Raw genomic sequence first — 21175 nt, 5'->3', positions numbered from 1 at the left:
CAATACCGGGTTAAGATCTTGAAATCCTCACTTAAAATTGGAATACTTCACTAAAAGATCAGCAGCAGTTCCATCAGATGGTTCAGCATCATATTCTCAAGGGCAAATGAGGATGAGTAATAAATGTTGTTCACACAGCATTAAACAAATCCTGTATATATTTTTTTTAATTTGAAAAAAGAATCAAATATCCATGCATAGCATAATATCCAGCATGAAACAGCTTGCCAAGATTTTCATTTCAAATTATTTTCTTTATTTTGTGAATATCTATTTCCTGATATTTTCATTTCCAAGCCCTTTTTCTTTTTGTATTCCTTTTGCCACATCTTTCAAAACTAACCCAGCAATCTTACTGTACTACGCATTATCTGACCAGAAAATGAGAAAATGGAAAAATATTTAAGTGACATCCTTCAGTAGTCCACTAGGTGGTGCACACACTCAACATAAAATTAGTCAACACACACAAAATGCTGGTGGAACACAGCAGGCCAGGCAGCATCAGTGCTTCTCCTATAGATGCTGCCTGGCCTGCTGTGTTCCACCAGCATTTTGTGTGTGTTGTCTGAATTTCCAGCATCTGCAGATTTCTTTGTGTTTGCTCATAAAATTAGTCAACTACTTTTTCCAATATCTCAAAGCAGGGAATTACTTCCTTGTTCTCAAATTGTCTGAGATGATGCTCACCACATTCAGAATGATGTACTTGACTGTTTAGTTTACTGTTTGCTATTTATATAGTTTCAGAAAATACATCAGCTCTTTTGTACTTTTTTTAAATACTGAAAAAGGTACATTAACACACCACTTGTAAAATAGCAAAACAGAAACAATATTCACAACTTTACAGAGAATAAGCCAACAATCAGTAGACATTCTTACATCAAAGATTGATAGCACTCAAACACCATTATCTCATATGGCTCTATATGATTTTCAGCACATATGTACTCTGCAACATCTGATAATCTATTTGACAGCCTGTGTCACGAATGTGCCACAACTCTGAGGGTACAAAGTAGCCCCCTCCTTTTCGAGAATCCCAAGATCGCTATTAATTCGGGTCTGGGACCCAGGAAATGAGAGAGAATCCTCAAGGTTTTTGGAATGTGTCATGGCCCCTCAGCAAGACAAAGCCACGGATAACGGCCATTGTCTCTTGGAGACGGAATTGTGCATTGAGTACTGTACTATTCATTGAAGCCCTCAGGGAATGACCAGAGTGGGCTGGTTGAGGGATTGCATCATCCCAACCTGATTGACATCTGAGACCCCGTGAGTAAGGATAAGAGAGGGTCTGGGGAACAACCCCTTTAGACGCACCAGGAGAAACGTATGAGACCGGTGGGGGCTTGTGTGTGTCCATCCTTGCCCGGATGACAAGTCTTCAACAGAATTCGCCTCGCTAAAGGACGAATACGGATCAAGATCGGATGAAAGGAAAAGCCGGCAAGTTTCAAAAATCTGTCTCTCACCAACCAAAAAGCTGCAGCCTGAATGAACTGAGTGACTTTTATATTTCCATCGGACAATACATTATCCCCTAGACAACGATAGAGCTTATTTCTTATTAATTATTATTATACCCGCACTTTTAGATTTAGTATTGATGACATATATTATCTGTATGTTTGCATTGATATTGTTTTTGTGTATTTTTACTAATAAATACTGTTAAAAATAGTACCATCAGACTTCAACGGACCTCTCTATCTTTGCTGGTAAGTGACCCAGTTACGGAGTTCGTAACATAAGCAATTAGACTTTGATCCCATATGCTAGAGTAAATAATATTTCATCTGCACCAATAAATCAAAATATTTCATTCATTTTTTTAAAACATTCAATCTGACATAAGCAACAAGTTTTACTACCAAATGCCTCCATCACTGGATTGGAGTCCAATACTCTCTTTTCTATTCGTTCCACATTTTCTTGGCACTTTATAGAAGAGTTTGAGGCAGCAACTGTGGCAAAGTAATTCATAAGGCAACGCGACGTCCAGGTCTGCAAAAGGGAAATCTTATTAATTGGCTTGACAAAGCTAGAAGCTCTCTATTATGGATCTTGAAAACATTGCTATTATGAACAAGTACTTCTGCTGACACGTGCCTTGGTCATCTTTCTGACGTGTGATTTTAAACAAAAAAAAACATGATGAATGCTGGAGCACTTTAGCACTGGTCAGCTTACTGGGAGCAGATGAGAGGTAGGAAAACAAATGTGTCATCTACTACAGAATAAAATAAAATTTGATAATATGTCATAATTGTGCCTCACTATCTATACCACGTAGCTAGTTTAGTGGAATCCTACAGCATCCATCAGTAACTATAATCATCAACATCCATTTTCCAAAAATCACACCCACGCTGGTTAATTTGCTAAGTTATAGGAATTGTTTTCTTGTAGAGCCAGCCACCTTACTCATGTTAATGTCTTACCTTTCCAGCACCACTCTCTCCACTGACTATTAGTGATTGGTTAATTGGTTCAATGTGACTCTGCACATTCCTGAAGGCTTGTTCAGCCACTACGAAGATGTGAGGTTTCAAGTCCTAAAGAATACAGAGAATTAACTTTTTTGAAGGTTTGTTTTTGTACAAAGCAGTAAAAACTACCATCTCGAATTATTTTAATAAGGTACTAGTATTAATATGAACCTGCAACTACTGCTGATTACTATATCCTGGATTCTAACCATTCCTGCTACACAAATCAATAAGCTGCAGCTTCTGTATTCTCAATATGCATTGTCCACAGATAAGAAGTTTTCACTCAGCTTTGGGTACTGATCTAAATATGGTCTGACCGTAGTCTGTATTGATCAAATAAATGACCAGAATAAACTGGACACAAATTAACTATTAATGTTCTCTTTATATAAGTATAAGAATTTGTAATCAAGGATGAATAATGTAATTTGCTTATTGGAGTAAAATAAAACGCCAAAAGCACTGAAGTGTACTTGAGTTACCTGTGGTTGAGTCACATTGTGGTATTCTTTCATGACCTCAGAGGAATACAAGTTTGGCACAGACTGGAATGGATTTAGACCCACTAATGTACAACCTGCATTAGTGTAAAAAACACCAGCTGCATATCTTGCCTGGAGACATTTTAAAACTAAGAGACAGAAGAAAAAGAATAATATTCACAGTTCAATTTATCCAAATTGCTTATAAAAATACTGTAATCTAATGCATTATGCACAGTAACTTGTTAATCTGAACAGTTTGGATTTCAACTAAGTAATCCAAATCATTTAGATTATCAAGTCACTGTGCATAACATCCAAGTATCTACAAAAATAACTATTTTCTTTTTAAATACAAAGTCTTGTTTACTCTGCAGTGTATAAAAAGCAAGAACTATAGTTATTGGAAGTCTGAAATAAAAACAAAAACAAAGGTTAACATTTCATTTTGATAACTTTTCATTGGAAGAATGGAGACAAACAATAAATAAATAGTATAAAGTGGAGCCATTAAGAGAAAAATGAAGAAAATTTACCGATTACAACCTGTCTGGAATTGAAAATAGGTGGCATTTTCTGCGTTATGCTTTATTTAGAGTTCCAGCAACTACTGTCTGTTAAATATCAAAGATTTTATATTTTTTCCCCGTCCTTAGTTGTGATTTTTTTCTTTACACCCCTCCTTATGGGTCAGTTGTAGTTCAGCATTGTCCCTCAGCCAGCACCAATATTTTTTCTGTCATTCATGGTCTCCATCCTATTACTACTATTTTTATTGCTTCTACCTTCCCAGCCCATTCACTCCTTTCTCTCACTTAAACTGTTCGATTTTTAAACTTTTCCAACACCTGATGAAAGAAGAATGGCCTAAAATATTAACTTTCTCCACTGATATGTCATGGCTTGATGGGCATTTTGAAGTTTTTTTAAAAAAACTTCAACTTTTGAACCATTTGTCATTATTTCCAGACCTCAGAAGTTGGATAACACACACAGGAGAACATCGCTATAAACTTGTCAAACCAACATATCCCAAAAACAATGTAAAGGGATCTACCTTTACTTATGCTCATTTTTCAGAAGGGGTCTATCTGAGTGGCTTATTTCATATTTACTGTTGTACTTCACTTAGGTGTATATGTCCTCCTCTTCCAATACTGCCTTCTGTTCAGCAAATGTTATGCTAAACGTCAATCAGCTTACAAATAAGTACTTCAGAGGAAACAAAACACCAATTAATTAGATACCTGTGACAGTTGTTACTGGGTTGACTTTAGTCAGATCATCAATCTGGTGCAACTCATCTTCATTAATGAGAAAAGCTTTTATCTCTTCTTTGGCTGCATGATTCAATGTAGTGTAATCTAGAGTCTTTTGGGAATCTCTGAAGCCATTAGTCTGAAAACAGAATGACAAGACCTTCACCACATACTTCAAGAAAAGCAGCCCTTGTTTAATTTTTCTTGCCAGATAGTATTTTACTTGAAGGACCAGTTTGTTACATTATGGAAACTCTGTACTTGGTAGGTCATCCTCAAATGTGTTGCACACTTAAATGAATAGAATATGTAGCCTCAGCTTGAAATCATCTGCTTTGTTATTATTGGAATAAACTAGTAAGAGTTCCATTATAAAAGGAGTATATGACATTCCTGGGTAAGAAACAGCTCTGCTTTTATAAAACATCCATAATTCAGAAAATTGACAAAACAAAAACCTCAATATAATGGCCATAGTATTTTAATGAATTGCATTAAATGCCAGAAGTTTGATAAGAAAGGACAATTACTAAAATTGGAGAAAGACAGGAAATTAGTTCTGACATTCATAGGAACTAACGTATGTGCCATAGACTTCTGAATTTCATAATATTGTGCCAGCTCATTCACATGTATGAAGGTTCAGAAGTCACATGTTCTTAACCTGAGAAATGCCCGTTGCCACTTCGAGGGAGCTAAGGTGCGCACCCATAGATCCCTCTGTACATCAATGTTCATAAGGGTGGCATGGTACCATAGTGGTTACCACAACGCTTTATAGTACAGGCAACCCGGGTTTAATTCCTGCACTGCCTGTAAGGAGTTTATGCATTCTTCCCATGTATGTGTGGGTTTCCTTCAGGTGCTCTGATTTCCTCCCACAGTCCAAAGAGTACTGACTGGTTGGTTAAGTGATCATTGTAAATTGTCCTGTAGTTAAGATTAAATTGGGCAGTGTTGCTCAAACAGCTGGAAATGCCTGCTCCACACTGTATCTCAATAAATAAATAATAAAGTGTTCTACACACATTTCTCCTGCATTTGACCTCCCAAAATGCATCACTTCACATTTGTCCATCTACCATTTCTCCACCCAAATTCCCAAATGATCCTTCAACAATCTTCCTCATCATCCTCATCTGCAATCTTACCTAAAATGTTATCCAAATCATTTAGTTATTACAGTAGTCTCATTACTAATCCTTGTGGAACTCTGCTGGTCCCAGAGTTCCAGTCAGGGAAAAAAAATCTTATCCATAACAACCCTCCATCTTCTATCATCTCTAACCAAGCCAATTTTATGCACAACTTACCCTGTGACTTAATCTTCTTGACCAACCTATCGTAAGGGACCTTGTGAAAAGCTTTACTAAAGTCAATGTAGATTACATCCACTACCCTACCTTCAATCACCTTCATCATGTCCTCAATAAAATTTGTGAGACATGACCTTCCTCGCAAAAAGCCCTGCGGACAATTCCTAATAAGCCCATGCTTTTCCAAATGCAAGTGAATTCTATCCCAAAGAATCTTTTCCAATAATTTCCTTACCACTGATCCAAGACTACTGTCCTATGATTTTCTGAATTTTCCATTACCTCTCTTGTGCAAAAGAACATTATTGGCTATTCTCCCATTTTTGGGACGTTGTCTACAGCTGAAGAGAACAACATTCTGTCAAAGCCCAAGCATTCTCCTTTCTTGGTATTCTGGGATAGTTCACTGCCCTCGGAATTTATCCAGCTTAACATTTTCAAAGACACGCAACTAATATCTAATATCCTCTTTTGTATCTCAACAAGCCCTAAAATATCAATGTATGATTCCCTGATCTCACCATCATCCATATCCTTCTCCTTAGTGAAAGGTGATTCCAAACACTAATTTAAGAACTCATCCACTTAATCAGCACCCACACATAAATTCCCACTTTTGTGCTTGAGAGGGCTGCCTTTTTACCCCTTGTTCTTTTTCTTAATAAGCATAGTAAATACTTTGGGATTCCGCTTAAACCCATTGGCCAAGGACTTTCCATGGCCACTTCTAACCCTCCCAATTTAAAAAAAATACTGCTTCCTTTATATTCCTCATGGAATATAAACAAATCTTATCAACAGAACCAGTCCACTTTCAATGAACTCATTATTCATTCTGCTCTCTCTTACCCACCCTCCCCATGTCCTTTTTGTTAACCTTTCATTCCAAATTGCAGCTGATCCAAAAATCACTAGTCAAAAAGTCAAAAAGTATACACATGCAAAAAAATTCTATTGCTTAAAACCAATAAGAACACTTGTCTGAAATGCTCCATCTTCCTCCAGATATACGATCTTTTACTTTCCTTTGACATTAACCAAACTCTTCAACCCTACCTCTATCACTTCCTAGGTTCTTAGCCACCTCCCACAAATCATAGGCCTAATAACATCTTGCCCAATATCACCACCACAATCCATGCAAATGGCACAACAGGAAACAAAAGCACTGGCTGAAGTCCAAGTATGCATGAGTGTAGTAGAAATGTTAGTTACAAAGAATCCCTTTGGTTTTGCTCATTGCTGGACCCATATATTTTTTCATCATGGTCATAGCATTACCAGTTTAACCTTTCTGAAACAATGGGATCTTCATCTCGCACAGTATAGTGCAGAGTCATTTGACACACATCAAGTCTTGTTTGGAACCTTCTTTTGCTCCATACACAGTTTAAATTAATCTGTACTGTTCTAACACTTTCTCAGTACTCCCATTGGTCGATTATGTATAGCTGACCTGTTCACTACAATACCTGCTGCTCAGATTTATTTTATTAACTGTGCTTGAAACTACCAATTGATTCTACATTTTGGAACCAAATACAAAACATTCTTAATGTTTATTTGATCTGCATTGAATCAGAATCAGGTTTATTACCACCGGCATGTGTCATGAAATTTTTTAATTTCGCAGCAGCAGTTGAATGCAATACATAATATAGAAGAAAAAAATAAGTAAATTAATTACAGTATATGTATATTGATTAGATTAAAAATTGTGCAAAAACCCCCCAGAAATAATATATATTTTAAAAGTGAGGTTGTTTCCAAGGGTTCAGTGTCCATTTAGGAATCAGATAGCAGAAGGGAAGAAGCTGCTCCTGAATCACTGAGTGTGTGCCTTCAGGCTTCTGTACCTTCTGCCTGATGGTAACAGTGAGAAAAGGGCATGCCCTAGGTGCTGGAGGTTCTTAATAATGGACGCTGCCTTTTTGAGACACCGCTCGTTGTATGTATATCACAAAGACAATTCAAGCACCGTTAGTGAAAATATTTGATGCTCTTATTATGCTTCGGGCTGATTGATATTATTGAAGTTCGTGTTCTCAGGTGTGAACAAGCGCTGCATTTCTCCACAGTACACCCCTAATGAATATGCAGACGCATTTTCTACTTGAAGAATGTCTTCTTTTAAAATAATTTTGTTCCAGAAATATAGTCAGATTCTGTCATCCCTCCAATCAATATCAGGACTCGCTGACTGTACAAATTCCTTTTAAGAATTTGAATGCTTCAGCAGTTAAGACTGGGATTCTGTTAGCTCAAGCAACTTTAAAGAACAATTATAAGTGAACAGTAGCAGTTGCTGCCTGTCACGGCCTTACAGCTACATTCAAAATATATTTCTTATAAGAGACAAAACATAGTTGCTTCAGTTATAGATTTGGTCTTTTAGTTTAAAGAAGGCTGAAAGGTTTGCCCAATTACAATGCACTTCCTATTTCTATGGGGCTATTTCCGATATATTTATAAACTATTGGATTAAAAATAAACAAGGGAGCAAAGACTTCAATCTAACAAATTATTTGGTTTAATCATAATGTCTTATATTCTTCAATTATCTGATCTTTGCTTTCACATCTTTATCATCTTAGTAATCCTTCAATGTTATTTTCAAATGAGCTATTAATTTGTATGCTGGCCAACATCTTCAATTCATTTTTACTGTTTTCGCTTCTTCAGCAATTCTAACACCAGTTCAAACCTATTCTTCTGATTTGACTTTCAAAATGGAACCCTAACTCCCCAACAATTCAAATGAAAAATGAAGAAAAGTCGGTGGAAAAAAAAGCAGTAGTTCATATTTGGTTTTAGACTTAGTTTATTGTAACTTGGGAGGCTGCATTGCAATGGCTTGGTCATAACGAATAATGGAATTGTTGACCTGGTAATAATAAACTGACAAGCTCTTGATTATTCCCAATTGCCCGCACAGAACCATTACAAGAATTTATCGAATGAACTTCAGACAAGGTCATAGAGCAATATCACATGCCCAAATAACCTGCTAATAAAGGCCAATCACATGGTACAACTGCTTAGATAAGAGTATAATATAAAAATAGCAGCAAGCAAGGAATCATGCCCCAGCAAGGAGCCAAAGACCAGAGCACATAAAATTAAAAAGAACTCTATACAAAATATTAGCATGCATATTTTCAAAATCAATTTGAGAACACCAAATTGTAACACCTATCATTCACATATCAATTTTAATGAGAAAAAGCTAATGTAATTCAATCTGGGCAAAACCAGTTGAGCTACTTATTCATTTGCATACACAACAATCATATGATACAATAGCATTTTCTTCTCAGGAAAGTATGAAAAAATGTACTTCCGAAATATCAGAAGCACAAAGGGTGCAGTATTCATTGGATTGTTCCAAATGTAACAGCACTCCTCAACAAGAAAAGTCAGCAGCAGGGTGCCTGTTCAGTACTTGAATGGATGCTTCCAAACAAATTAACATAACAACTTACATCCCTGAGCAGTATAACTTCAGTTTAGATCATTTACCAACTGAATGGTTTTAATATTTTACTACATGTTAAAAAGGCTCTATAAATACAACTTTTCCAACAATAGTCACTTAAAATTATTTCACCAAGTGTGTTATTTTATAATAATCTTAGTCATTGTCCCAAAAAAAGATAAAAGTTGCTACTAACAGTTACACCACAGATGTTGTTAATTTGAAATTTAAGTATCATATTGTGTCTAAATGTTATTCAACATATTCAAGCCAGAACAGTAACTTCATTTGCATGCATTGTGGCTGGTAGAGTTAATTTCTAACTTGTGACTTCTGTAACAGAACACCATGACCAACTCTGAAACAATTTTTAATGAAATTCTTCTAATAATACTTTTCTTTAAGCAAGATGAAGTTGTATTGAGAAAAACCTTTTCAATGATGTGAGTGTTACTGTAAAGTTATACACAGAAGAATAGCTGAAATAAAGTCAGAAAGGTATTCAAGCCATTCACATTTCAGCTAAAGAGAAACATAATTCCCATGTGCACTAGGAATTTAATGTCTTAATTATCATCTTAAGAAAAATATTCTTTCCATAAATATGAATACCTTACCACATTATCTATTACTGTCAAAATATATAACATTTAATATGCCAATAAACCAATATATCCATATTGCTGGACTGTAAAAAGCTGCATGTGCCTACAGCACATTCAAAACCATCACATTTCATAACAACTGCTCCCATTCAATATAAAGCAAAACCAAGGCTTAGAATAAAAAATTATTGATGCAAATTAAACATAATCAAAGTAATCAAATTGACAGTTTTTAACTTAGTTAAAACTTCTGTTAATTAAATTTATCCGCTTTATTGCTTCAATGATTACGTGAAAGAAGCTACAGAAAGTTGTAAAATTAGTCAGCTTCATCATGGGTACTACCCTCCTTAATACCCAAGACATCTTCAATGGATCCTCATTATGGCAGCATCCATTATTAAGGACCCTCATTACCCAGGACATGCCCTCGTCTCATTGTTATCATTAGGAAGGAGGTACAGAAGCCTGAAGGCACCCACTCAGCAATTTGAGGACCAGCTTCTTCTCCTCCTCTGCCATACGATTTCTGAATGGACATTGAACCCTTGAACACTACCTCATCTTTTAAATTTTTTTTTGTTTTTGCACTTATTTTACTATCCATATATATTTATGTAATTGATTTTCCCCCCTATATTCTCATGCATTGCAATGTACTGCTGCACTAAGTTAACAAAATTCGCAACATATGCCAGTGATATTAAACCCGATTCTGATCACAAGTCACTTGTGAAAGTAAAAACCTTCATTTAACTTCTGCTCTTAAAAACATATTCTCAAGTTTCCTGCCTTTCTTCCTGAAGGAACATATTTCTAGTTGCACCAAATTTCACATTTTAACCCAGCTAGTTTGTCATTCTTTGTGCACAAACCCAGAGAGCAAGCTGAACAGTTACAGCCAGGATCACATCAGAATTTGATGTTGTACTTGCCATTATGAACTGTATGTTTTTGATATTGGATAAGGGGAGAAAGTTGGTATGGATTTCAAATGAAAATTCACATTGTATTGTATGATTATTATCCCCATCAAGTAAGAGAATTACAATCAGGATTTTTGAAAGATTGCTTTCCTCTTTGCTCAAGATTATTTGAGACTAAATATTAAAACAAAAATATGAATAATTCCAAAGTGTGCCACTTAAAAACGCTTAAATTACACCAATATTTTTATTTAATGCAAGTCTTCTGAAATAAATATGCTTCATGACTAACTGTACAGGTAATAGTTTTCCACTATCTCTTAAAGATAGGGACAAATCTTTAAAAATCTGTACATTTTACAAGAAGACCATAATGTCTAACAATGAAAAGACTGTCATGAAAAGCTGTGAGAAAACAGAGCACTAGGCTGATCAAAAGTAAAGCTTTGTTCCTACTAAACAAAACATTTACTATACTACATTTATAAATTGGAAGGAAAGTTGATTTGAATGCTCTCCAAGAAGTGTCTAAGATGCCAATCAATAGCTTTTTTTAAAAATAAAATTTTGTGACGTCAGAACCACAACAAATGACCTACTTTTGACATTCGCAGGGCTCTGTGTGTACAAACTTTCTGCCTTGTTAGTTACACAACTGTAACTTATATAGCCAAACGGATTTGAAGGCAAATAGGCAGAATCGTCTGCACATAATTAACATGAGCAAAGTATTAATACATGGTGGTATAGGGTGAAGGAGGTCATACGTGCATCAAATATTAAAAGCAGTCCAAAATTAATTACTTGAATCTTATATGCCTATAATAGTCTAGTAATGTTAAAAGTTTGATATAGTGTTTTTTTTATACATACAGTGGCCAAACATACAGGTGATTCTGAAAATATTAGTACAGTAATAAAGGAGCAAGCTCTGTTCAGTGCTTCGTTTGTATTTTAATAGGTCACTCATCTGAACACAGGTATGCAGCTTCAGTTTTGATTTACTGGCACGTCCGATTATAGAGTAACGTCCATCCGAAAAAAATGTTTCCCCTTTCAAGAATCAGCAAGAATCAACATTTTAACATGATTAAAAATAGCTCAGTAATGAGAACCGAGGTATGAAATTTCAAATTCCTGAGCGTCACTAGTGTTTATTTCACGCTCTATCTTTCGCAATTCCTCCATATTTGAAAAAAATCATTTGCAGCGAGTGTCCCCACGCATGAAGGTGACATCGCCCTCTTGATGGTCACTCCTGCTCAACTATGCGCCTCGGCCGGACGGTTTGCAGGGAGCACCTTGCGGCAGGCTCAGTCACCCCCCACTCCCCGCCCCCCTTACCTGGCGTGCTGCCATGGCTCGGTTAGTGTTACAGACGGCCATTCATGCCGCAATGCCGGCTATCTCAGACCCCCATATCCGCCTGGACGCGGGACCGAGAGCGGCTCTGGTCTCCCGGCGCCGCTCGCAAGTTCAAACCTCTTCGAAGGACGCGCCCGCTCCGACCTCGCGAGATCTGGTGGCAACCCGCGTCATTCCTTCACCTTTGACCCCTACGCAGCGGCCGGCTTCACTCCGGGAAACCAGGGGTGGCCGGGTTTTCGCCGGTTTTGGTTCCGTGCCGTGGCCGGTGGACTCACAGCCGCACAATGAGCGCTGGGCCGACGGTAAACAACGCCGGTGAAAATAAATATCCTCATCTTTCGGCTCCGAAGGTGTTACATTGATGATCTGAGTGCATTCTGCCCAGACTCTGGGGGAGAAACTTCTCTTGTTGCCGAGCCCGGACTTACCTAAAAGATACTTTTAGTCCAGGTGAGGGGTAGGCGGTGGTACTGAGTTATTGCTGCTGGATGGACAACAGTAAGACAAGTAGGGAGACACGAGGTTTTGCAGATGCTGGAATCTGTAACCACAGACAATCAGCTGGAGGAACTCAGCCGGGCAAATGCTACTTGACGCGCTGAGTTCTTCCAGTAGATTGCTTGTTATTGTAAAATATGAGTTATTGTGAGTATAAATATAATAAGCAACCAATATAAGACCAAAAGGATGCCGGCTGGTACTCCATTCTTCCTGCCTGGTATCACCTGGCCTTACTGAAATAGGCAAACTCCGAGAACACATCCTGGATATCTAAACTCTTAATTGCTTCAGTGGCGTTTCTGTACTATAATCCAGATGAACAATTGGAAGTCATTTTGGAGTCATTACCCATTTCTCGTTTATCATCTTTCTAATTGAAACTTTGGATTCATTGAAGTATTAGGGTTATTACAAACTAGAAGGACAGAACTTCCAGTGTATTGTCAGCTGATAGTTTAATGTCAGTGGTATAATCACTGAACAACATTTTGGAGATTGAATACTTTAACTGTTGTAGCTGAACTGTTGAAGTGATTTTTAGAATTTATGTGATGGGGTCAGAAGTTTAGGGGTAATGTCTTTTCAGCCGGGAATTAGTGACCACAATGCAAAGTTTTTTAAAATGGATATCCAAAACAAAATGTTAGATCTTGACCTAATAATATTTATATTTCCTTGAACACTGAATAAACCAGTAATTCCAGATTATTTGTGTTGATAAGAATTCAAGTATGTTATTTCCAGTACGTTTTCCAGTGATCAATTCTCTTTTTTTTCCCAGGTGAAAAATAATCTAAAATGGAACAAAAAGAATACAAAGAAGCCTTTGTCAGTAACCTGAATGGTACTACTCTGACTGAGAATTCAGTGGCTTTGATTTCATGTGCATTATGTGTTGTCTACCGAGGACTGGTTTTAATATATTTCTTTGGAGGAGCCACAGAATCGGTGTGGAGAAAATTCCTGTTCATTGACTTTGTTTTACTGGTGGTCCCACCTGTATTCTACTGCACTGTTTTGTCGGATGTGCTTCACTGGATAGTGCTGGGTCTAGTAGCTGTTTTGGTGATATCTATATTTCAGGTATACTGTCAGAGACAAAGGAGTACTCATCAGAACTTCAAAAAAGTCATGGCAGGTCTTTTGGAAACCAGTCTGGATATGGATCATATTCCGTTTGTCACCTTGTATCGAGTATATGTTAACATACTGACTAGCATCTGCATTCTAGCTGTGGACTTCCCAATATTTCCAAGACGTCTTGCTAAAGCTGAAACGTATGGCACTGGGTATATGGATTTTGGTACAGCAGCTTTTGTATTTTCGAATGCACTTGTTTCTCCTGAGGCGAGACAGAGGAACAAAATTGTAGCACATTCTAAATTAGTTTCTGCAGTGAAACAGATATTAGCAGTCTGGCCATTAGTTTTCTTGGGATTAGCTCGTCTAATTAGTGTTAAGACTGTGAATTATCATGAGCATGTCTCTGAATATGGTTTGCACTGGAATTTCTTTTTCACACTGGCAATAGTTAGGATCCTATCATCTTTTATTTTGATATTATGTCCTGTAAGAAGATCATGGATTCTGTCATGTGGCATTGCTATATGTTATCAATTACTCCTTGAAACAACAGATTTGAAACAATTCATATTACATGGCAGTGATGGCAAGGATACCAGGGATGGGTTCATTAACGCTAATAGAGAAGGACTCTTTTCAATGTTTGGATATGTATCTATTTACATGGCTGGTGTTCAGACTGGCATTTTTATTATGAAGAAGAGGATGTTGGTAATAGACTGGATAAAAATTCAGGGTTGCCTTGCAGTGAGCACGTTGCTGTTATTGTTACTGTTGCATGTGTGTGAGGTACTCACAGAACCTGTATCGCGCCGGTTGGCGAATCTCAGTTATGTCATATGGACAGTTGAGCAGAGTTTATTTTTTATCAGTGTGAAAATGCTTGCTGATTTAGTGCTGGTATTTGTCAAATTTCTCTCAGGGATGACTAACGTGCCGTGTTCGTGGAACATTTTACTGGATTCTGCCCAACACAGAAAAGAAAGGACTTTGTTAAAAAACAATGTTGTGGAAAAAGTAGATAAAACCACAATACGTTTCTGTCTTATCGATGCCATAAGCAGAAACCAACTACTGTTTTTCCTGCAATCTAATGTTTTGACAGGTTTGGTGAATCTTACCGTCGATACTGTTCATACCAACACATTTATTTCCCTATTTGTACTGTTGGTTTATACATTATGCAATTGTATCTTTGTATATATTTTGCATATCAATGACATTACTTTAAAGTTCTGGTGATTTACAATATCCATCTTTAATTGTCTTTATTTCAACTTTATTTCTGGAAAATAAAAGGTCTAGATGATCAAGGTGCACAGGGTAATATAGTAATGGGTAAAGTGGCTAGGCAGTGATACACATTTAAGGAAATGTTTTCCATTAAGAGCTAAAAACTCTTCAAAAGGTTGATCCATCAGCAGCTTACTTAAAGGAAATTATTGCCTCCAGTTGAAAGGTGTGCTGTTGTAAGTGGTAAGCCAGCAGAGTGGGGGCAATATTTAGAAGGCAGAAAAGCATAGTGGAAGAAAGTAGATTAGCAGAAATATAAAATTATAATATATAATTATGAAATGAAATATAAAATTATAATATATAATTATGGCATGAAATATAAAATTATAAAACAGTAAATTAGCATGAAATATAAAATTATTGAGCAAGAGTTTCACCAATTGTATAAAGGGCCATTGATGGGCTTAAGTAAAAATTAAGACAGGGAAATAATAAAGATAAAATAACTGGTAGAGACTTTCAATGAATGTTTTGCTGGTATTTTCAGAAAATAAAATTAGTTAATAACTAATAAACATCTTACGTAGAAAGGGGAGGTTGGAATTTTTATGAAATAATTTTTGCTGGGGAATATGCATAAAAAATAAACTAATGGGACTTGAGTCTGACAAGTCCCTTGGACCTGATGGCCTGTATTCTAGGTGGCTGTAGAGATAGAATATACATACAGGAGTTTGGAAGACCATAACGTATATTGTGGAAGCAATGACTACCATTAGGGAAATGCTAGAATCTATTGTTAGCAAGTTGTAGAAAATCATATTAATAAACAGCATGAAAGAAAAATCACATTTGATTTTTTTTTTAAAGAGCATAATGAACAAGATGGGAAAAGGAAAACAGTAAATTAGGCATATTTGGATTTCCAAAAGGTATTTGATGAAGTGCCACATAAAAGGTTACTGCACATATTCAGGTTTATTGTTATTCAATTGTACACATGTATACAGCTAAACAAAACAACGTTCCTCTGTGCAAAGTGCAGTGCATATATCACGTAAAATAATAACATAATTCAAAAAAGTTCTGTAGAGAATATACAAGTTGACATAAAGTGCATATACTACATATAGTTAGAAATACTGTACAATACTACTTATGCTGCTATAAATAATGTAGGTAGCAGGGTGTTCAGAAGAGGAAGAAGAAGCTGTTATGCAGTCTAACAGTTCTTGTTTTACCTGACGGTAGGAGTCGAAGCCAACGTGCGATGGACGGGAGGGGTCATTGACAATGCTGAAGGCTCTGTGAATGCAATGCAAGAACTCATGATGTTGCATATACTGTATTAGAATAGATTGAGGATCAGCTAAGAAACAGAAAACAGCTGAGGTAAATAAATCAATTTCAAGTTGGTCAGATGTGTGGTAGAATGATCAGTGCTGGTGCATCAACTATTTATAATCTGGATTAATGGCCAAGATAATGGTAAGAGTGTATTTGTGTACTATACAATGATAACTGGGAAAGTACAGTAGGTTGTAAGGACTGGGCAAAGAATCTGTAAGGGTATACAGTACAATTTGAGGAACATAAAGTTACACATTGCTGGGCAGGATAGAAAAGAGCAAATTGTCTAAATGGAGGTGGACTACAAAGTGCTCCTGTAGGGTGATATAAGTGTCTTTGAACATGTAGCAAAGTTGGTATGCAGATGCATCAAGTAATTAGGAATACAGATGGAGCAATGGCTTTTATTACAAAGGGGACAGCACAAAAGTGAAGTACTACGGTTGTACAAGGCTTTGAGATAAAACCTGAAGTACTGCAATCAGGTTTGGCCTTATTTCAGAGGGTATGTACTTTCAAGAATGTCTGAGAATGTGTTCTAGATTTATTCCTGAGAATTTGTATTTTGCTCAGAGGTGGAATAATTATATATGGTTCTGACATGCATATAATTTCCTCGTTTTAGTCAAGGGGAAGTACTGGCAAAACCACAGAGCAAGTTCCAAGTTTACTTCTTCTGACCGACTACAGTGGGATGATGTAAAGTTGAAGCTGATATTTTTTTTCCAATCACGAATGGTACATAGAACAAAGACTGAAAATTTGTAAGATCAAAAAACACTTATAACAAAAAAAAATGAGATGGCCAAAACTCTTCGAAGAAAATATAATGTTGTAGCGATGTACTACATACAGAGCTAGAGATGACACTAGAGCTAGATAAGTCGTTTCGAGACTAGTTTATTCAAACTTCGCAGCGCTGGCATTTAATCCCTAGCGCCCGCCCTCTCCAGGCGGAAATGACATCAGAGGTGCATTACCAAAGTCTCTCCCCGCGCGCTGGCTATTTGTGAGCCGGTTCACCTGCGCAGAAAGTGGGTCGCCGCATAACCCCCCCCCCGAACCGGTGATACACCCCCCAATGTCCACAGTCTGGATCAGCCTCTGTTTGGGAGGTCTGCCTCTGCACCGCGGTGCCTGAACCTCGACCGGCTGCGCCAAGTCCACATGGGCTGGTTTGAGTCGGTCCACCATGAAAACCTCCTCTTTCCCCCCAATATCCAGAACGTACGTGGACCCGTTGTTGTTGAATACCTTGAACAGCCCCTTGTACGGCCGCTGTAGCAGTGCCCGGTGTCCACCCCTTCATACAAACACAAACTTACAGTCCTGCAGGTCTTTGGGTACATGGGTCGGGGTCCGTCCATGCTGTGAAGTCGGCACGGGGGCCAGGTTGCCGAGCCTTTCACGTAGTCTGTCCAGGACTGCTGCGGGTTCTTCCACTTGCCCCCTTGGGGCTGGTATGAACTCTCCTGGGATGGCCAGGGGTGCGCTGTACACCAACTCGGCCGACGAGGCATGCAGATCCTCCTTGGGCGCTGTGCCCAAGCAGGACCCAGGGAAGCTCGTCCACCCAGTTAGGTCCTCTCAGGTGGGCCATGAGAGCCGACTTCAAGTGATGGTGGAAGCGTTCCACCAGTCCGTTCGACTGTGGGTGGTAGGCAGTAGCGTAGTGTAGCTGCGTTCCCAACAGGCTGGCCACAGCCGACCACAAGCTAGAGGTGAACTGGGCGCCTCTGTCAGAGGTGAACTGGGCACCTCTGTCGGAGGTAACGTGGGCCGGTACCCCGAAGCGTGCTACCCAGGTTGCAATCAATGCTCGGGCGTAGGAATCAGCAGATGTGTCAGTGAGCGGGACACTGGTAGGGGGCCCACGACATCCACATGAATGTGGTCGAACCTCCGGTGGGTGGGTTCGAACTGCTGCGGCAGGGCTTTAGTGTGCCGCTGCACCTTGGCTGTTTGGCACTGCATGCACGTTCTGGCCCATTCACTGACCTGCTTGCGAAGTCCGTGCCACGCGAACTTGCTGGAGACCAGCCGGATGGTTGTCCTGATAGATGGGTGCGCCAAACCATGTATGGAGTCGAAAACTCACTGCCTCCTGGCTGCCGGGACGATGGGGTGAGGTTGGCCGGTAGCCACGTCGCACAGGAGGGTCCTCTCACCTGGGCCTACGAGGAAGTCCTGCAGCTGCAAACCCAAGACTGTGGTCCTGTAGCTGGGCATCTCGTTGTCTGCCTGCTGCGCCTCTGCCGGTGCTGCATAGTCCACCCCCAGGGACAGGGCCTGGACAGCTGGTCTGGAGAGTGCGTCCGCCACGACGTTGTCCTTTCCCCGAGACATGCTGGATGTCCGTCGTGTACTCAGATATGTAGGACAGGTGTCGCTGCTGGTGAGCCGACCAGGGATCGGACACCTTCGTGAACGCGAAGGTCAACGGTTTGTGGTCCGTGAACGCGGTGAGCGGCCTGCCTTCTAAGAAGTACCTGAAATGCCGGATTGCCAGATACAGTGCCAACAGCTCCCAGTCGAAAGCACTGTACTTGAGTTCGGGTGGTCGTAGGTGCTTGCTGAAGAACGCCAGGGGTTGCCAGCGCCCCTCGATGAGTTGCTCCAGCACCCCACCAACTGCTGTGTCGGATGCGTCCACCATGAGTGTGGTTGGAACGTCCGTTCTGGGGTGCACCAGCATCGCGGCATCTGCCAAGGCTTCCTTGGCTTTAACGAAAGCGGCCACGGCCTCCTCGTCCCAAGTAATGTCCTTGCCTTTACCCGACATCAGGGTGTACAAAGGGCACATGATACGGGCTGCTGAGGGGAGAAAACGGAGGTAGAAGTTCACCATACCAACGAACTCGTGTTGGGCCGGGCAAAGTGGCGGATCGCGTCTACCTTGGCGGGCAGAGGTGTTGCCCCGTCTTTGGTAATCCTGTGGCCCAGGAAGTTGATGGTATCGAGACCGAACTGGCATTTGGCGGGGTTGATCGTGAGGCCGAAATCACTCAGGCGGGAGTAGAGCTGGCGGAGGTGGGACAGATGCTCCCGGCGACTACTGCTGGCTATAAGGATGTTGTCCAAATAGATGAACGCAAAGTCCAGGTCGCGTCCCACCGCATCCATTAGCCGCTGGAACATCTGTGCGGCATTCTTCAGGCCGAACGGCATTCAGAGGAACTCGAACAGGCCAAACGGGGTGATAAGTGCTGTTTTGGGGATGTCTTCAGGGTGCACCGGGATTTGATGGTATCCCCGGACGAGGTCTACTTTGGAAAATATTCTTGCCCCGTGCAGGTTTGCTGTAAAGTCCTGTATGTGCGGCACGGGGTAGCGGTCTGGAGTGGTAGCCTCGTTCAGTCTGCGGTAGTCGCCGCATGGTCTCCAACCCCCAGCTGCTTTGGGCACCATGTGCAGGGGGGAGGCCCATGGGTTGTCGGACCTCCGTACGATCCCCAATTCCTCCATCCTCTTGAACTCCTCCTTCGCCAGGCGGAGCTTTTCCAGGGGGAGCCTTCATGTGCGGGCGTGGAGGGGTGGTCCCTTGCTCGGGATGTGGTACTGAACCCCGTGTCTGGGCATGGCTGTCGTGAACTGCGGTAACAGAATCGATGGAAAGTCCGCCAGGATTCTGGTGAATTCGTTGTCCGACAGCATGATGGAGTCCAGGTGTGGGGCCGGCAACTTGGCTTCACCCAGGGAGAACGTCTGGAAAGTCTCGGCATCTACCAGTCTTTTCCCTTGCAAGTCGACCAGCAGGCTGTGAGCTCACAAGAAGTCCGCCCCCAGGAGTGGTTGGGTCACGGCGGCCAGTGTGAAGTCCCATGTGAACCGGCTGGTGCCAAACTGCAGCTGCACTGTGTGGGTGCCGTAGGTCCATATCGTGCTGCTGTTTGCGGCCCTTAGGGTGGGTCCTGGCTTCCTGTTGTGGGTGTCGTACCCCGTCGGGGGCAAGACGCTGATTTCCGCTCCGGTGTCAACCAAGAAGTGGCGTCCCAACTGTTTGTGCCCCACCGCTGGTGGTAGAAACACCACTGTTCACTGGCCTCCTCACTCCTGCCTCTGTGTTGTGTGTGCCCCCCTGCCGGGCCTGGTCTGGTCCGCTGTTGGGCGCGTGGTCTGGCAATCTGACCGACGGACGCCACGCTCTCCCTCTTGGCTTTCCACAGCACATCTGCCTGGGCTGCCACCTTCCGGGGGTCGCTGAAATCTGCGTCGGCCAGCAGCAGATGTATGTCCTCGGGCAGTTGCTCTAGGAATGCTCGCTCGAACGTGAGGCAGGGCTTGTGTCTGTCAGCCAGGGCCAGCATCTCGTTCATCAATGCTAACGGCAGTCTGCCTCCCAAACCGTCCAGGTGAAGCAGGCGGGCACCCCGCTCACGCCGTGAGAGGCCAAAGGTCCCAATGAGCAGCGCTTGAATGCTTCATATTTGCCTTCTTCCGGGGGCGACTGTATGAAATCTGCAACCTGGGCGGCCGTCTCCTGGTCAAGGGTGCTCACCACGTGATAGTAACGCGTGGAATCAGAAGATATCTGCCGAATCTGGAACTGGGCTTCTGCTTGGCTAAACCACACGTGTGGTCGCAGCGTCCAGAAAGTCGGCAGTTTTAGCGAAACTGCGTGAACAGATGAAGAGTCGGTCATCTTTGGTCCAAATCCCGTTTGGACCGTCGGGGTCACCAATGTAACGATGTACTACATACAGAGCTAGAGACGACACGCAGTCGGTAAGTCATTTCGAGACTAGTTTATTCAAACTTCGCGGCGCTGGCATTTAATCCCTAGTGCCTGCCCTCTCCGGGCGGAAATGACATCAGAGGTGCATTACCAAAGTCTCTCCCCGCAAGCTGGCTATTTGTGAGCCGGTTCGCCTGCGCAGAAAGTGGGTCGCCACAATGTCTTATTTACTCCATGGTGTAAAATGTCTGGACAACAGTAATCATGAAATTAAAAAACACTCAGCTGTAAGAGATGTTAAATAAAAGCAGAGAATCAAAGTTAAGTTTATTTTCATGTAATGCAGAGGCATATAGCTTCGTATAAGCAGCATTCACAGGAAAAACATGTAAATTATGCAC

The 21175-nt window shown here is 40.7% G+C and overlaps 2 protein-coding genes across 7 annotated transcripts in view; one reads left to right on the top strand and one right to left on the bottom strand.

The window, feature by feature from the left end:
* The window catches only part of myo19 (myosin XIX), a 55501-nt gene extending 43448 nt beyond the window's left edge, over positions 1 to 12053 (bottom strand). For all 5 annotated transcript variants that reach the window (XR_012099911.1, XR_012099910.1, XR_012099912.1 and 2 more), the window contains exons 1-5: positions 11906 to 12053; positions 4228 to 4378; positions 2981 to 3129; positions 2448 to 2561; positions 1878 to 2010 (exon numbers count right to left, since the gene is read on the bottom strand). Coding sequence is in view for 2 of the 5 variants with exons in the window: in XM_073053540.1 (XP_072909641.1) it covers positions 1878 to 2010; positions 2448 to 2561; positions 2981 to 3129; positions 4228 to 4378; positions 11906 to 11947 (589 nt within the window). In the remaining 3 variants the exon portion in view is untranslated. The remainder of the gene's footprint in view (positions 1 to 1877; positions 2011 to 2447; positions 2562 to 2980; positions 3130 to 4227; positions 4379 to 11905) is intronic.
* A 70-nt stretch (positions 12054 to 12123) lies between these two features.
* Positions 12124 to 14822, top strand: pigw (phosphatidylinositol glycan anchor biosynthesis, class W). Of its 2 annotated transcripts, none has more exons than XM_073053538.1 (2): positions 12124 to 12379; positions 13212 to 14822. In XM_073053538.1, the coding sequence occupies exon 2, from the start codon at positions 13229 to 13231 to the stop codon at positions 14753 to 14755; it is 1527 nt and encodes a 508-aa protein (XP_072909639.1). In that variant the 5' UTR covers positions 12124 to 12379; positions 13212 to 13228; the 3' UTR covers positions 14756 to 14822. The 2 variants fall into 2 exon arrangements, with proteins under 2 accessions (XP_072909639.1, XP_072909640.1); XM_073053539.1 differs by having other exon boundaries at positions 12125 to 12231.
* The last annotated feature ends 6353 nt before the right edge of the window (positions 14823 to 21175 follow it).

The sequence above is a fragment of the Hemitrygon akajei genome, chromosome 8 (genome assembly GCF_048418815.1).
Source record: "Hemitrygon akajei chromosome 8, sHemAka1.3, whole genome shotgun sequence".
Taxonomy (NCBI): Eukaryota; Metazoa; Chordata; class Chondrichthyes; order Myliobatiformes; family Dasyatidae; genus Hemitrygon; species Hemitrygon akajei.
The sequence above is the reverse complement of the archived record's forward strand: the minus strand, read 5'-3'. Positions and strand labels throughout refer to the sequence as shown.

Excerpts from the sequence above, each read along its gene's own strand:
- pigw (XM_073053538.1), top strand. The coding sequence starts at position 13,229 with ATGGAACAAAAAGAATACAAAGAAGCCTTTGTCAGTAACCTGAATGGT.